The sequence below is a fragment of the Loxodonta africana genome, chromosome 3 (assembly GCF_030014295.1).
Source record: "Loxodonta africana isolate mLoxAfr1 chromosome 3, mLoxAfr1.hap2, whole genome shotgun sequence".
NCBI lineage: Eukaryota > Metazoa > Chordata > Mammalia > Proboscidea > Elephantidae > Loxodonta > Loxodonta africana.
Window position 1 is genome coordinate 71,621,403 of NC_087344.1, and position 17,968 is coordinate 71,639,370.

At 40.7% G+C, this 17,968-nt stretch overlaps 1 protein-coding gene across 6 annotated transcripts in view; it reads right to left on the reverse strand.

Annotated features, from left to right (window-relative positions):
* Positions 1-17,968, reverse strand: part of KIAA0319L (KIAA0319 like) — a 117,647-nt gene that overhangs the window by 70,461 nt on the left and 29,218 nt on the right. For all 6 annotated transcript variants that reach the window (XM_003415489.4, XM_064281693.1, XM_064281696.1 and 3 more), the window contains exon 3: positions 7,899-8,416. In XM_003415489.4, the coding sequence (XP_003415537.3) occupies positions 7,899-8,416 (518 nt within the window). The remainder of the gene's footprint in view (positions 1-7,898; positions 8,417-17,968) is intronic.

Sequence of the window (17,968 nt, forward strand, 5' to 3'; positions counted from 1 at the left end):
TTTCTTCTTCAAAGAAGCCTTATTCGATAGAATAATGAAGGGTTTCAACCCACATTCTCCATCTCTATCGTTCCACCTCGCTCTCTTCCTCCTTCTCTCTTGCTCCCAGCTCTGGGACTATCCTCTCCAAATCAAGCAAGCTAGCTCCAGTGATTAATGGCATAATTTAAGATAACAAAACAAAAGCCTCCAACACTATCTATTCCATTTTGAGTGGGAGCCTGCAGGACATACATAGGATGTTCCCATTCATCCTGGCTATAACATCACAGTCCATGTGGGGGCCCTCCTTGGTAAGACACATGCTACCCAGGTGTCTACTTAATATTAAAGAATGATTCACAAAAACTCAACTTTCATCACTTTGATTTGAGACACAACTGTATTAAAATAAAACAAAAATCTACCACTGCCACTAATAAAAATCCTACCAGAAGACAGTGTCTTCCTCTATCCTGTCTCCTGCTAAGGCATGGAGTCCCCACCATAGCAAAGCCAGTGGGGTTTAAAGGTACCCCCCCCAACTCAATTCTCGACAACTAAAGCTAAGGCTGGAGAACACAGCAGGGTTTATGTCTGTAGTAGTTACAAAGCCATGTCTTCTCAGAATCTCCTTAGAAAGACTTAGGCCATCCATGAAGGGGAGAGGGGGTAGGATGACAGCCTGTTGGTGTTAACTAAAGGATGGTTGGTTTTGAGACTTTTTTTTCCCCCTTGGCTCAAGTATTGTCAATTAGCAGGGTTCTGTTAATGAACTCACATCAAAACCCTACTGCCTCTTGCTTCATAAGTTAGCTTACAAAATATTCAACAAATACATTTTCAAACTTATTTCACATGGTAAAAACCAGATAAGTAGATTAAAGAACCAGAAGTCTTAGGAGATTAGAGGAGACAGAGAGCAGTTAAGGATTAAAAAGAAAACAAAGGGATATGGTATAGTGGTACAGGAACTAATACTTTTTTGCAAAAAGGATACTACAGTTGCAGGCATTTCTGTCATACACACACAAGGGAACAGACAGGCTTCCCATTTTTTCTCTTAATGCAATAAGCCATGCACATAAAATTAGAATAGTGTGGTTGAGGGAGAGCACTTAGTCAATGTATGCAGATAGGTAATACTGGGAGGGCGTAGGTTGTTGAGGGGTGAGAAACCCAACACAAATTACCAAGGCCAGAGGCTCTTTAGCCTGGGGCTAAAAAATTCCTCTAAAGGTTTTTGAACTTCTGCTCCTCAGATAACTGAGAATGAGAATCTGGGAAAGATTCGGTCCTGTGGGATTCCAAATTTGGTGGAAATAACTAGTCAAAAGAATAAATGAACCCTTGACAAAAACTTAAGTTAAAAGGATAAAAGGAAACATTTTTAAAATGCAAAAACTAAAGAAAGCAAGTAAACAAACATGGTCAAAATTAACGCCACCCCCCCCCCCAAAAAAAAAATCCTTTTCAAGGGAATCAAAACTTGCTTGGGTTTCTGTCCTTGGTTATGCAAAGTTCTTCTCTGTTGATGCCCACAAATCATACCTCTATCTTCTAATATGAAGTAAGCGCAGGCCTTACACAGGGTCAGCATGAGAGTTCTCCTTGGTGAAATAAAAGCAGCAGAGAGGTGTCCACCTGACTGGTTCATTGATTCTCTCAGTCACGTGTTCCACAGAAAGCCACTGGGTTGAGAGGGGCTGAAATGTTGTGATAATTGACTAGAAACTGGAAGATGGTGATGATAGAGAGGGGAACACCTCAGTCTTCCTAAAGCCAAACCTTACATGTGGGCATACCTAATTGGACATTTGTTTCCTAGGCTCAAAGAAAGCACTCCCTCTCCTCCAATAGAGCAGGACTGACAGCAATTAATTGCCAGTGGCTGAACTACGAATACTCGGTATGTTCCAGTACCCAATCAACAAGCCTTCATTGCCCTCCTGTGAACAATTCAAAGGTGCTTGAATTGAATACAAACTTCTCCCTCTTTATGCTTGGAAAGGGGCATAAATTGTTGACATTTTTTTCCACTTTTGGAATTGCAAAAAGCCACAATACTTGCTCTTGCATATGATATATGTACGTTTCCAAAAGAATGAAAGATGCATCCTGACAATCCAACAGCTTTGCGGCTCTGCAGGGATTTCAGATACGACGAGAGCAATTTATCAAACAATTTCTTCCACTGTGGACGCAGAGCTGCTTGACCTACCTTAGAGAAAACAGAGCAAACTAGAAACTAGCACTGCTAGCCAGTCATCCCTAATTAGAAGATCTGCAATGCATACATTTCTCTTCCTTTCCCTGGTGCATTAAGCACAAGTTCGAACTCCAAATTCTCTCTTAAAAGAAAGGCCTACCTGTCAACTACTCTGAATGCACAAGATGACTTTACCACCCCCTTCCAGAGCTCTCCCTGGCCTTCAGGATAAGAATCAAGTTCCTAAGCATGGCACATAAAGTCAAATATAACTTGTCTGGATCTGGAGATAAGATCTACTTTGCCCCATTTTTTAGCAATGCCTGCAGTTCTCAATACAGGAGGCCAAACTGCAATGTTTCTGTGCAACACTGCCTGCAGCAAGGACTCAGTCCTACTCCTGGGCTCATAGTTCAATATTCCTCCTCCTCTGTCCACCCACTCTCCACATTAGCCCACAAAGCTCTTGAGATCCTGTTCACTAACAGCAATTTATCGTCAATACTCACTGCTGGTAAACAAGAACTCCCTAGACAATGCGATCCAAGGATCTTTCTTTCAGTGTATACCTGAAATCTGTGAGGCCCGAGTTTGAGTTTTCACCATCTTTCAGGAGACTGTCAGGCCTAAATCTGCCATATTTCCAATTATACTGATCCATTTTTAATTTCATTGGTCATAATTATCCTGTAGTGTGCTGGAGCCAGCTCACAAGAGCACATCTCTCCCAATTCTGCTTTCAGGGACTTGGTCATGGCAGCATTTATACCATTGGTATTGGCAAACTCTTTAACTCAGAGCTTGTTCATTGGTTTTTGTTTTTTGGGCGTAGAGGCAGAAGCCAGTGTCTAAGTCATCTAGTGTTCCCATAATAGAAATACCACAAGTGGATGGCTTTAACAAAGAGAAATTTATTTCTTCACAGTAAAGTAGGCTAAAAGTCCAAATTCAGGGTGTCAGCTCCAAGGGAAGGCTTTCTCTCTCTGTCAGCCTTCTCATCAATCTTCCTCTGGACTAGGAGCTTCTCTGCACAGGGCCTCCAGGTCTAAAGGATGCACTCTGCTCCCGGCACTGCTTTCTTGGTGGTATGAGGTCCCCGTCTCTCTGCTCTCTTCTTTCTTTTCTATCTCAAGAGATTGCCTCAAATCTTGTACATTTGAGTCCTGCCTCACTAATACAACTGCCACCCATCCTCCCTCATTAACATCATAGAGGCAGGATTTACAACATATAGTAAAATCACATAATACCAGGAGTCATGGCCCAGCCAAATTGATACACACATTTTCGGGGGGACATAACTCAATCCATGACAGCCAGATATTAAACATTTACCACCCTAGAACCTTTATTCCCATAATGATCTACATTTCCTCTCCTGTGAGACCCAACCTCCTTTTCTTTCTCCCAAAACTTCCACTGAATTATCTGGGGCTTCTACTTCATGACCAAAGTGTCCCATATTCTGTCATTTCACATATTGTTCCCTATACCCCTGGAAGACAGGTTACATAATTTTCAGGGTCCAGTGAAAAATGAAAATGCAGGGCTTCTTACTCAAAAATTAAGAATTTCAAGGCAGTGACAGCAGAGCATTAACTAAGAGCAGGACCTTTCTAAGTGCAACACTTTGTGCAACTGTGCAGGTCACATGCCCATGAAGCTGTCCTGGCCAACAAGCCATACTTCAGGCTTGAAGATGGGTTGCTATTTTCTTCACTTCCCCTCCCCAGTGCTCTTTCCAAACCAGTACTCTTCCAACTTCTTCTAAAAACCTCTCCTCCTTTGCCATCTTGCTGTACTACTCTTTAACTCTCCTTATAGAGGTCATCTCTCAACTTGCTAATCACTCTTCTTAGTTTACTAATGGCTTTGACATTTGGCTCTCAAAATCCCTCTTCAACCCAAGTCCTGCCTGAAGAGTAAGAGGGTTAAGAGATCAGACTTTAGATAGAATCAGACCACATGGATTCACATCTTGGCTTCACCATATACTAGCTGTATTACATTGACTATGTTCCTTAAACTTTCTGGGATTGTAATAGTACTTCATAGGATTTATTCTAAGGATTAAGAGAGTCAATACATATAAAGGGTTCAGAATAGAACCTGGCACATAAGTGCTCAATAAACATTAGCTATTGCTGCTATGATCATCATTGTCATCATCACTAAAGACTATCTCAATGCCCACATAAATAATTTATTGAACATGTTCTTTGAGCTCACTGAGTTGAGTTCCTCATCTCCAATAAATAAATAACTTCTCTACTCTGCCTCAGCAATCCTCTTCCATAGCTGTAAAACCCTATCATCACCAGAACTGCTCTTACTCCAAAACCTTAAATTCAAATATCCTATACTGTGACCACTACCTCCTGTCCTTTCCAGGACCCACATTTACCTGTTCCCCTTACTTCTGCTTCCATCATAGAAACCTCTAAATGCTCTATATCTTATCTCTGTCAGCCCCCTCCTGTCTTTACCTCTTTCTCTTTCATCTACTCCCTTGCCAACACCCTCAATTTCCTTGTTCCACTTTCCTTCTATACAAACTACCTGGCAAAGTTCCAAACCTGGATGACTCAAAGTATCAGCATTTTCTTGATGGGGTTGCTGAGAGTTACTGAGGAGAATCACACAACTCTAAAGATCATTGCCACTGTTATAAATTCATGGTCTCCATCTTCAAAGTTACCCAGCAATCCTTCTATTTTCTTACCTTGTTTGCCATTTCCTACCCTTTATAATGGCTATTTCAGACTGTTACCACTTTCCCCAAACCTCCCCACTCCCCCCACCTTTGCTTCTACTCTCAGCAGATGATCTACCCACCTACTCCAGAAAAAACAGTAACGAGATTAGAACTACTGGAATTTCCTTCTACTGAAATCTATAAACCCACTTTAGCTGGATCTGTATCTACCCATCTTTCCTTCCTTTCACAATGAAAGATAAGTCTCTCCTCCTGCCTAAGGATAATCTTGTGCTCTGTGCTATGGACTCTAACCCCCTGCCCTATAAAGCAGAGGTTCTCAAAGTGTTGTCCCCAACCAGCAGCATCAGCATTATCCAGGGGCTTGTTAAAAATGCAAATTCTCAGGCCCCATTCCAAACCTACTAAATCAGAAACTTTGGAGTTGGAGCCCAGCAAACTGTTTTTTACAAGACCCCCAGGTGATTCTGATATATACTGAAGTTTGAGAACCACACTGTGAGGGATTATTGTTTAACCCCTCTCCTCTATCTATAAGCTCCTTCTCTAGCTTAGTGGTTCTCTTTCCTAAACTACTGCGATAGTCTCGTACTTGATCTCTCCACATACAATCTTGCCTTCTCCTGTCTATTCACCACAAAGCAATATATCTGATATGTGATTCCCTGCTTAAACCTCTTCAATGATTTCCCACTGATCTTAAGATAAAGACCAGTATCTTAAGAAGACCTCAAGGCTCTTTGTAAGTCTTAATAAGCCTCTTCTTTCACACTAGCTCTCTTGCTGTTTGCCCAGCAAGACCAGGCTCTTAATTTCTTGATTTTGCCATACTCTAGGGCACCTAACTAACTTTGAAATTTTTATTCTTTCTGCCTGAAATACTCTTTTCCTAACTTCTACTTGTACTTCAAGTCTCAACTTAAACTTTCCTTCTCCTACTTCTTACAATCCTTCTTACTTAATTCTTATAGTTCTCACAGCCCCCTGAACTCACCCTCTCATAACCGGCATCATGCTTATAATTATTTAAAAAGGTAACGTCTGCTTTCCCTCCCAGACTGTCAGCTCCATTAGGGCAAGAATCGGTTTCTGTAATTTACTATAATAGTCCTAGTGCCTAGCTTAGTATAATAATTTGTACATGGTAGATGCTCAGTAAATACTTGCTGACACAATCACATATTAAAATCCTACCCATCCTTCAAAAAATAAAGAGTTCTTTACACATACACACTACCTGCATACTCAAGTGGATCACTTTCTCTTTTGTGTTCTACTGCACAATGTACATAAACCTATTAATGCAATAATTATATACTATTATAAATACCCATCTTCATGTCTGAGTCCCCACTAGACTGTAAACTCCCTGGGGGCATGGACCATGTCTTGTTTATCTTTGTATCTCTAGGGTCCTGACATTGACAATAAACCAAAAAAAAAAACAAACCCATTGCCTTCAAGTCAGTTCCAACTCACGGCAACCCTACAGGACAGAGTAGAACTGCTCCATAAGGTTTACAAGGAGCAGCTGGTGGATTCAAACTGCAGACCTTTTGGCTAGCAGCACCAGGGCTCTGGCATTGTTAATCCAAAACCAAACCCATTGCTGTCGAGTTGATTTCAACTCACAGAATCTTTTATAGGACAGAGTAGAAATGCCCCATAGGGTTTCCATAAGCAGCTGGTGGATGCTAACTGCTGATCTTTTGGTTAGCAACTTGAGCTCTTAACCACTGCGCCACCAGGGCTCTGACATTGATAACAGGTTTCCATAAATGTTTATAGGCATATTAAAACCTATTATATATAAATTGTTCAATGAGACACTAATTTAGTCTGCAAACTATCACCTAAACCACAATAAAATGTTAAAAAAAAAAAAACTATTCAGTAACTCTACTATTGCACTGATACTACACTTAATATTAAATCTGGATTCCAATTCTAGTTATGCTATTCATTAGCTGCAAGATCACAAGCTATTTAACCTCTTTGAGCCTCAGTTTCCTCATTAGTAAAACTGGGCTAATAATATCTACTTAGAAATATTGTTATGAAAATTAAACAATATGACATAGTACAATGATTAGCACACACAGTGCCTGGCATGTAGTAGCATCCCCACTCTGGCTTCTACTTGAGAGAGACAGCTAAGACAAAACAAACACAAAAATAAGCAATCAAGGGAGACAGCATAGACTGAGCCATCTTTTTAATCATTTGCTCAGGAAGATCAACAAAGAGGAAGCAGAACAAACTCTACTGGTAGTAGGTTCCTGTGCATACACAGCTTGGTGAGAATTCCCCCAAAGACCTCTTGACTAAGGGCCACATCCAGCTCCCCACCCCAGAAGTCATGTTTTAATCTGTAGTACCAAACCAAAAAAACCAAACGCAGTCCCATTGAGTCGATTCCAACTCACAGAGACCCTATAGGACAGAGTAGAACTGCCCCATAGGAGCACCTGGTGGATTCGAACTGTCAACCCTTTGGTCAGCAGCTGTAGGATTTAACCACTACACCACCAGGGTTTCCATCTGTAGTACCAGGCACTGTTAATTCAGACTGGAATAGAACTACCTCATAAGGAATGTGTTTACAGGCAGGAGATAAGGGAGGAGGAGGAGAATTTGCCTGCAATGACATCAATCAAGTGTTTTGCCATCTGGCAGAAAACACTGCAGAACCACTGGTGGAGACTAACACCCACACAACTGCACTTACCTGTAGCCAAGAACCAGCTCAGACTACATAATAAGCAGCTTTCTGCTTTTACCAAAACAGTGGTCAGACTTGCATACAGTGAATATCTCTAAGGTCAAATTACCCTTGCACCTCTAGGCAGCACCAACTAACATGACACCAAGCAGCTTTATACGTACACTCCTCAGCCTAGGAGCTCTGCCCGTAAGCATCAGCTTCAATGCTCTATGTGCCAAATGCTGGAGCAGGTTTAACAGCTCTTCTGCTCCTTTTGATAACATGCTTACCTCTGCAGAGTCACTGGGAGTCAGATCACCTAGTTCCTTGGAGTCCTTCTTTGTGACTACAGGTGTAACTACTTCTTCACTGGGACTATCTCTCTTCTGAAGCTTCCTGATTAAGCTGTGCTGGTCACTGGAAGATACAGCAGGTACGAGTGGCGCTCTGGGTGGGCTCAGCCTCCTCCAAGATGCCCTGCCCCAACCTAGCCCCAGAATATGTAGTACGTCATTTTCAGGTGGAAAGCCCAAATCATTTGCAGTTTGAAATTCTTTTAAAAACACCAGCATGGAATTGGAAGAGCCTGTCCTAAAAGCCCGGCAGCTCTGGGGCCTGCTGCAGTCTGCCTGAATACACATCCCTTCTAGCCACCAAAAGGCATGGCAAGCAGAGTCCTGGCAGCAGGCAGCCCAACATGACTGGAGAGAGAGGGTTCCTTCAAGAAGCCGGAGGTGATTTTTTCCCTCAGATCTCAGGCCAACTCCAAATTGTGTCTTCCCCTGCTGGCACCTGCTCTCACTGGCACCTAAAAACAAAGAACGAAAACATTTTAAGATGAAATAAAAACAAAGACTACTGCTCCGTAAGGAGCCCTGAACACTAAACAGTTCAGTCTATTTTGAAGTTTTTTTTTTTTTTTTTAAGAGGGTGGGAAAGCTGTCTAGTGAGTGGAACAGAGGAAGCAAAAATTATCATTTGGCTCAGGATATTTTAGTTTGTGTGAGTACTGCTCCACTTTTGCTGTTGGCTCCTCTTAATGAGTCCTCCCCGCCCCCACATAGACCTTTACACAGAACACAGTTCATGAAACAGATAAAAGAGGACACATTCCGGTTGAAGTGTACCGGAGGGTGGGGAGAAGCAGCGGTCTATCACTTTTGATCTCCCACTCACCTCCAAAGTACTTCTTATGGACAGTGTGAGGACTAGAGACCAGTGAAACAGGTAGCAGAACAAGCTTGACTATTTCTCCAACTGAGCTGGCAGCAACATAAATTGAGTATTCTTGACCTTGTGCAAGTTACAGGTACGTTCATTTTCTAACCAGATGTTTGCCATAGTCATGTGGCTTTGCCACAGCAGTAGTCAGGTTTACCAAAAATGTTAATTGTGAGAGGGATTCTGCTAAAAGGAACTTCCTAATGACAAGTGATACCATGATAGGGAATAAAGGAACAGAAGTACAGTAGGCCTACTGTTGTTAACCTAGATAACATGATTCAAAATTCTGTCTAATGTTGCTTATGATAAACTTTGGGTTGTTGAATTACCTCAGGCATGGCACTGATTTTCTTGAAATATTACCTCACCTTTGTGTGTTCAGATGAAGTAAAGTCAAACCATGTTCTAAATTAAAGTTGTTATACAGAGTTCATTTTAAGGCATAATAGGTGTTTGTAACAAACTGTAATCAAGGTTATACAAGGCCAGAACCAGGGTGAGGCAACAAAGGCATCTTGGGAGCAAAACTTAAGGCAGGAGCACAGGGTTGGCTTATATGACCTTGACAGTGAGTGTCTCCTTAAATTTTGTGCCCTAAGCACCTCTTTTGACTCACCCTAGTCCTGGCCTTGGCATTATAATATGTAATAAAATTACACATAGAAAATATGCAATAGAATCAAAGCACTGAAGAAATGGATAATTATGTCTGCATGTACACATAACCAAAAAAGGCCTAAGACTAAAGCAGCAATCTGATAATCAGCCAAAGACAACCTGACTCCTAGGAAGTGCTTATTAAATGTCCAACAGACTAAATGTGGACAACAGTCAAGTGGGAGGTAAGAGGAAAATAAAGGCAAGACTTCTAGACTACTGAGTCTAGCACTATGAAAGCCAGCCTGTCATTGTTCTTTAAAGATAAAAGAGAGAGATACACTAGCACCAATCTAATACCAGACAAGGCAATGTAGAAGGCCAGAGAAAATAGAATTTCTTCACAAAAAGATGAAGAAACAGCAACTATTAGAAAAAATGAAGGTACCAAGAGCTACAGAAATAGGCCTTCACTTCCTCATCCACCTTCCCACACAGTTACCAATGGTATGAATCTTGTGTACTCAGCTATCTGAGTGTACAGACTTCATTAACATCAATAAATTGTTAACTGGTGACTACTGTCAGTTACTGTTATATCAATCTACCTCATCTCAGAATAATTCTCTCATATTTAACATAATGAAAAGGTCCACAGAGACAAAAAACTACACTTCTGACACCACTATTTTATTTATTTTTCAAAAATGTACTGTGACTTCCACTTTGGCCCATGAAGAAAGGACTGTTCTGAGACTTGCCCTCCCACCACAAGCAATTAAAAAACTAGACAAAATACATGAAATGGTTGTTTTCAGATATTAGACAACAGGCAGTGCAGGACTGTGATCCTTGAGAGGAAAGAAACAAAGTAAGCCCTACAATCACTCTGGGTTTCCAATTAGAGGCATGCTCCACACTGTAGCACAGGGCAGTCTTAAGAATTGCTGAGTGGAGAAGAGAGAGCTCAAGCAGGCTGTGATAGCTGGAATTTTGGAACAAAGAACCATAAAAGAGAAGCTACACAGAGAAAAGAGCTCCAGAAAACTGGATGGTGGTCCCCTTCAGTCTTTGGCTGAATACTAATTTATGCATGTCCAAGTTGAAACTCCACGAGGGAAATTAGAAAATATTTTTAACTAAATGAAAATTAAGACATAACGTATCAAAATCTGTAGGATGCAGTTAAAGCAGTGTTTAAAGGGACATTAACAGCTTTAGATACTTATTTTAGAAAATACAAAACGTCTAAAATAAATGATCTATGTTTGCAACATAAAATCTAGAAAAAGATCAAACTCAAGTAGAGAAAGGAAACAGAGTAATCAATGAAACAAAAAACAAACAAAAGCAATAAACAAAGTCAATGAAACCAAAATATAGTTTCAAAAAAATCAATAAAACGGATTATAGCTCTAGTCAGACTGATCACAGAAAAATAGTCACAAATTACCAGTATCAGGAATGAAAGAGAGGATATTACTACAGATTCAATAAACTAGGCAGACCATGGCACTGGGGCCGACTGCAGCTTCTGCCTGTGTGTGTGCGTGAAGTCTCACAGTAATACTCCTTTATCTGCATACTGTCTGCGGCTGTTTTGGCACTACAGTAGCAGAGCCGAGTGGCGGCAACCGAAGCCTGTCACCCACTAAGCCCGCACTACTCACTTCCCGGCCCTGTAAGAAGACGCTGACCAGCCCTGGTTTATGGGATGCGCCTTTCCTTGACTCAGTACTTCCTACTGATTTGAACCTAAACTTAGATCTTAACTTACAGAAGACTGATTGATCAGTTACAAATGATTTTTGTCTAAGTGGGATGCAAATTATTTCATTCAGTAGAAAAGATAACCTAAAAAATTTTAGTTTTGTCCTGGAAGACACTGATATACTTCATATCTAACATACAAACTTCATCATTCTTTTCCTGACTGATCACATAAAACTGTGTTCCTCAAAAGCAGCTTTCCCATTTGCTAATGCCCTCATTCATGAATTAAGTAAATCCGACACAGGCTCCCTTTATATTTGTAAGAGTGGTGTTTTTCTTTCTGAAATTCATACTTGAACATACACAAGAGGCTCGCATTCACTTAAAGAGGCCAAAAACATAAGAGAATTAACAAATTTCAGGGGAGGAAGGGGATTTTTAAAGCACGTTTAATTCAATTCCCATCTGGGGCTGAAACCCGCCCTAAAACAACTCCAAGTGTTTTTGTCTTTGAAATTACCTCCTGCAGTTGGGAATTAACAAGACAGGCCATTCTACCTCTGTATACTGTACATTAGAAAGTTTTTCCCAGGGGAATGGCTAAGTAAATTATGGCATACCAACTTGATGGCTATCACACATGTTAAAAAGACTACTATAAAAACTATGTGGCAAGATGAAAAATTGTTTTCAACATAATGGTAAGAATAAAAACTAAATATAAAATTGCACATACAGTGTGTTTAACTACCAAAATGTGCATAGATGGGCAAGAAATGGAAGCAAACACACAAGAATTCAATTCAACATTTACTGAAACTTACTACATGTTAAAGGAGCCCTGGTGGCACAGTGGTTAAAGCTCTCAGCTGCTAACCAAAAGGTAGATGGTTGGGGACCACCAGCAGCTCTCCAGAAGAAACATTGGCAGTCTGCTTCCATAAAGATTTACAGCCTTGGAAACCCTCTGGGAAAGTTTTACTCTGTCCTGTACAGTCACCACGAGTCCAATGCAAGGGCCTACAAAGTTCAGCGTTGCATGGTCTCCAGACTCATCTCTTGCCACTCTTCCGACCTTATCCTATCTTCTCAAGTCATCCTGGCCGCCTTTCAGTTTTGAAAACTACCCTGGTCTCTCCTCCTACAGAGTAAGTTTTAGTTAAACATGCTGTTGTTTTTGTTGCTGTTGTTAGGTGCTGTCAAGTCACTTCCAACTCATAGTGATCCTATGTATAAGAGAACGAAACACTGCCTGGTCCTGTACCACCCTTACAATTGTTATGTTTGAGCCCATTGTTGCAGTCACTGTGTGAATCCGTTTCATCGAAGGTCTTGCTCTTTTTCGCTGACCCTCTGCTTTACCAAGCATGATGTGCTTCTCCAGGGAGCAATCCCTCCTGATAACACAACCAAAGTATGTGAGACAAAGTCTCACCATCCTCGCTTCTAAGGAGGACTTTGGCTTTACTTCTTCCAAGACAGATTTGTTCATTCTTCTGGCAGTTCATGGTATATTCAATATTATTTGCCAACACCATAATTCAGAGGCATCGGCTCTTCTTCAGTCTTCCTTATTCATTGTCCAGCTTTCGTATGCACATGAAGTGATTGAAAACGCCATGGCTTGGGTCAGGCGCACCTTAATCCTTAAAATGACATCTTTGCTTTTTAATACCAAAGAGGTCTTTTGAACAAATTTGTGCAATGCACTGAATGCATCACTTGATTTCTTGACTGCTGTTTCCCGGGGTGTTGATTGTGCATCCAGGTAAAATGAAAGTCTTGACAACTTCAATCTTTTCTCTGTTTATCCTGATGTTGCTTACTGGTCCAGTTGGGAGGATTTTTGTTTTCTTTATATTGAGGTGTAATCCAGACTGAAGGCTGCAGTCTTTAATCTTCACCACTAAGTGCCTCAAGTCCTCTTCACTTTCAGGAAGCAAGGTTGTGTAACCTGCATGACGCAAAGTGTTAATGAGTCTTCCTCCAATCTTGATGCCCCATTCTTCTTCACACAGTCCAGCATCTCAGATTATCTGCTCAGCATACAGACTGAATAAATATGATGAAAGGATAAAACCCTGATGCGCACCTTTCCTGACTTTAATCCACACAGTATCCCCTTGTTCTGTTCGAACTGTTGCCTCTTGATGTATGTACAGGTTCCTCATGGGCACAATTAAATGCTCTGGAATTCTCATTCTTTGTAATGTTATCCATAATTTGTTATGATCCACACAGCCGAATGCCTCTGCAGAGTCAATAAAACACAGGTAACCATCCTTCTGGCACTCTCCATTTTTGACCAGGATCTATCTGACATCAGCAACGATATTCCTCATTCCATGCCCTCTTCTGAATTCAGCTTGAATTTCTGGCAGTTCCCTGTCAATACGCTGCTGCAACTGCTTTTGAATGATCTTCAGCAAAATTTTACTTACGTGTGCTATTAATGATATTGTTCAGTAATTTCTGCATTGGTTGGGTCATCTTTGTTTGGGATAGGCACAAATATGGATCTCTTCCAGTTGAATGGCCAGGTAGCCGTCTTCCAAATTTCTTGGCATAGATGAGTGAGTACTTCCTGCGCTGTATCCGTTTGTTGAGACTTCTCAATTGGTATTCTGTCAATTCTTAGAGCCTTGTTTTTCGCCAGTGCCCTCAGTGCAGTTTGAACTTCAGTACCATCGGTTGCTTCTTGATCACAAGCTACCTCCTGAAAATGGCTGAACATTAACCAATTCTTTTCAGTACAGTGACTGTGTATTCCTTCCATCTTTTTTTGATGCTTCCAGTGTCATTTAATATTTTCCCCGTAAAATCCTTCACTAGTGCAACTCGAGGCTTGAAATTTTTCTTCAGTTCTTTCAGCTTCAGAAATGCCAAGCATGTTCTTCCCTTTTGGTTTTCTAACTTCAGCTCTTTGCACATGTCATAATACTTTACCCTGTCTTCTCAAGCCACCCTTTGAAATCTTCTGTTTAGCTCTTTGACTTAATCATTTCTTCCTTTCGCTTCAGCTACTCAACATTCAAGAACAAGTTTCAGGGTCTCTTCTGACATCCATTTTGGTCTTTTCTTTCCTTCCTGTCTTTTTAGTGACCTCTTGCTTTCTTCTTGTATGATGTCGTTGATGTCATTCCACAACTCGTCTGGTCTTTGGTCATTAATGTGCCATGTGTCAAATCTATTTGTTAAATGGTCTCTAAATTCAGGTGCCATATACTCAAGGTCATACTTTGACTCTCTTGGACTTCTAATTTTCTTCAGCTTCAATTTGAACTTGCATATGAGCAATTGATGGTCTGTTCCACAGCTGGCCCCGACCTTGTTCTGACTGATGATATTGAGCTTTACCATTGTCTCTTTCCACAGATGTAGTCAATTTGACTCCTGTATTTTTTTCCATCCAGCAAGGTCCACGTGTACAGTTGCCGTTTATATTGTTGAAAAAGGTATTTGCAATAAAGAAGTTGTTGATCTTGCAAAATGCTATCATGTGATCTCCGGCATCGTTTCTATCACCAAAACTACGAACACGGATGAGATTATTCAGAAAGGGGGGAGAAGAGTAGACCTATCTTCAAGGCCCTCCTCGTCCAGCTTTAAGTCTATGGTCTATCACTTCAACCTCTCCATCACTGATATTCTCAGCTCCTTTACCCTAGGTGCCTGGGAAAATGGCAATCATGGATGAATCTAACTATCCTGAGCACAACTGGAAAAAAAAAAAAAATCCCACAACTATACAGATTGTTGCCACTGTAAATAAACAGTCTCCACTCTTACCAGCACTGGGCTGCCTCGCCATCCTGTGTGTTCCCATCCTCATTTACTCCTTCCTATTTTCCACAGTAGTTATTTCGGATCTTCTCTATTGTTTTCAAAATTCAGGCACCCTTTCCTCTCATCTAGCTATTATCCTTACCTCCTTATTCATCCAACCATACAACAAATATTATCGAGTACCTGTTTCTGTGGTTAAGAGCTAAGGCTGCAAACCAAAAGGTCGGCAGTTCAAACCCACCAGCCACTCCCTGGAAACCCTATGAGGCAGTTCTGCTCTGTCCTACAGCGTCTCTATGAATCAGAATTGACTTGAAGGCAACGGGTTTGGTTTTTTTTTTTTTTTTTTCCACCCTAGGTACTGCTTGATGGAGCTTATAATTCAGATGGGAGAAAAAGATTAATAAACACAATAACAAATGTAGGGCTATAAACTAATACAAGTGTTCTAAAGGAATTTGGCTTTTGTAGACTAAAGGTAAGGATCCCTGGTGATGCAAACAGTTAAGTGCTCAGCTGCTAACTGAAAGGTTGGCAGTTCGAACCCACCCAGTGACTCTGCAAGAAAAAGACCTGGTGATCTGCTCCCGTAAAGATTACAGTCAAGAAAACCCTATGAGGCAGCTCTACTCTGTCACATGGAGTCACTGTGAGTCGGTATCAACTCAATGGCACCTAACAACAACTGAATAAAAGGTAGCTAAACTTGGAATTTGTTGTACAGATATACTAGTACACATTCTACATGGTATATTATCAAAGATATTCACTGTATGTTGTTTGAAATAGAAAAATACTGAAAACAACTTATATACCCATCAATAGAGAACTAGTTAAATAAATTATGTAAGATCCATACAACAGAATACCATACAGCTGTTGGAAAGAATTTTTAAAAAACCAAAAACCTGTTGCCATCAAGTCGATTTCAACTCATAAACTCTACAAGACAGGGCAGAACTGCCCCATAGGGTTTCCAAGGAACGGCTGGTGTATTCAGACTGCGACCTCTTGGTTAGCAGCCATAGCTCTTAACCACTGCACCACCAGGGCCCCTGGAAAGAATTAGGCCGCTCTTCATATAAAAAAAAAAAAAAAAAATTTTTTTTTATATAATACAGATACAGAATGATATCCGCGATGCCTTGTTATGTAGAAAAAGAAAAGTACAGAGCAGTGTGTACGGTCTGTTATTATTTGTGTGAAAAAAAAAGAATATAATGTATATGCATAAAATATTCAAGAAATTGGCATGACTGCCTTCAGGCAGGGAAGACTGAAATGGGAGATTTGTTTGTTCACTCAATACTTTTTTTATACCTTTTGAATTTGTATAATGTGTGTGTATTTCTTTTAAAAAATAAACTTAAAGAACTTAAACAAAATTTTCAAAGGCTCCCAAGGGTCTTAAAATGAAAACCAAAGTCCTTAATATAACTATTTTGCATGATCTGGACCCTGCCTACCTTTCAGCCCCACCTCGTATTGTGCTCTCTCTCCTTCACTAAATTCCATCCCATCAGCCTTCTTTCATTCCTTAAATAGACCATTCTCCGTCCCACCTCTGGACCTCTGCACATGCTACCCCTTCTACTGGAAATCTCTTGCCTTTTTTCTTTATCCAGTTAATTTGTTAACTATGAGGTGTCAGTTCAACCATCACTTCCTCTGAGAAGCCTACTCTGACTTTCTATGCTAGGTCAGGTTCCTTTACTACACACTCTTTGTGCTTTTTTGCTTCTTTCCTTCAAAGCAGTTATTATAATACTTATAAATTTACATTTATTTGTGTGATCATTTGTTCAATGTCTTTTTCCCCTACTATACTGTTAACTCCAGGATAACAGGGCCTTGCCTTTTTTTTCTCACCACTCTATCTCTAATTCTAGCATAGACCTTGGCACAGTGTAGATGCCCAAAAATTTTTTCTTATTAATGAATACACAAAGAAATGCCATGTATTGTCATGGACTGAATTGAGTCCCCCCAAAATATCTGTCAACTTGGCTGGGTCATGATTCCCAGTATTGTGTGATTGTTCACCATTTTGTGATCTGATGTGATCTTCCTATGTGTCGTAAATCCTATCTCTAAGATGTTAATGAGATGGGATTAGTGGCAGTTATACAGACTCAATCTACAAGATTAATGTACAATTTAAACCAATCTCTTTTGACATATGAAAGAGAGAGGTGAGCAGGGGCGGGGAGTGGGGAACCTCATACCACCAAAAAGCCAGTACTAGGAGCAGAGCACATTCTTTGGAGCCGGGGCTCCTGCGCTGAGGAGCTCTTTGACCAGGGAAGGTTGATGACAACAAGGACCTTCCTCCACAATTAAACAGAGAGAAAGCCTTCTCCTAGAGTTCATGGTCTGGATCCATACTTCCAGCCTCCGAGACTGTGAGAGAATAAATTTCTCTTTGTTAAAGCCATCCACTTGTGGTATATCTGTTATAGCACAGTAGCTAACTAAGATAGTGTATATGCATGAGTGAGGTACTGAAGGAATGAATGAACAAATGAACTATCACGAAACCAGATGGCCAGGTATCAGGTGGGTCTTACTGAAGACACAGAGGTCGATGACAGGACTTTGAAAGGAGGTGAGGCCCATATGCCACAGTAAAAGAAGGTGAATGATGGTTGGTAGATGAGTAATGGTTAGGGGTAGTTTTATAAATCTCAAGGAGCAAGAGTTTTTACATGAAAGTGGAGGAGTAATGTTCAAGAAGCAACCGTGAGGAGTGATAAGGACATCAATCCCACCTCCAAACCCAGAGGTACATGGGATATGGACGAATGAGCAGCCATTGCCTTCAGGCAAGAAGGAAAAGTGTCTTTCTCCAGGAGTAAGCCAGCTTTCAGAACATTTTATCTAATGCCTCAAACACATTTTTGAGTACAGAGAGGGTTTAGTAACTCCGTGGATTCTTAACTTCTCACAGTTAAAAATTGGGAGAGGTGCAGTGGTAAGTGCGGGTGAGGTGAAAAGCACAAAGTTATACAGGGATGTCAGATAAGACTCACAAAAATCATAA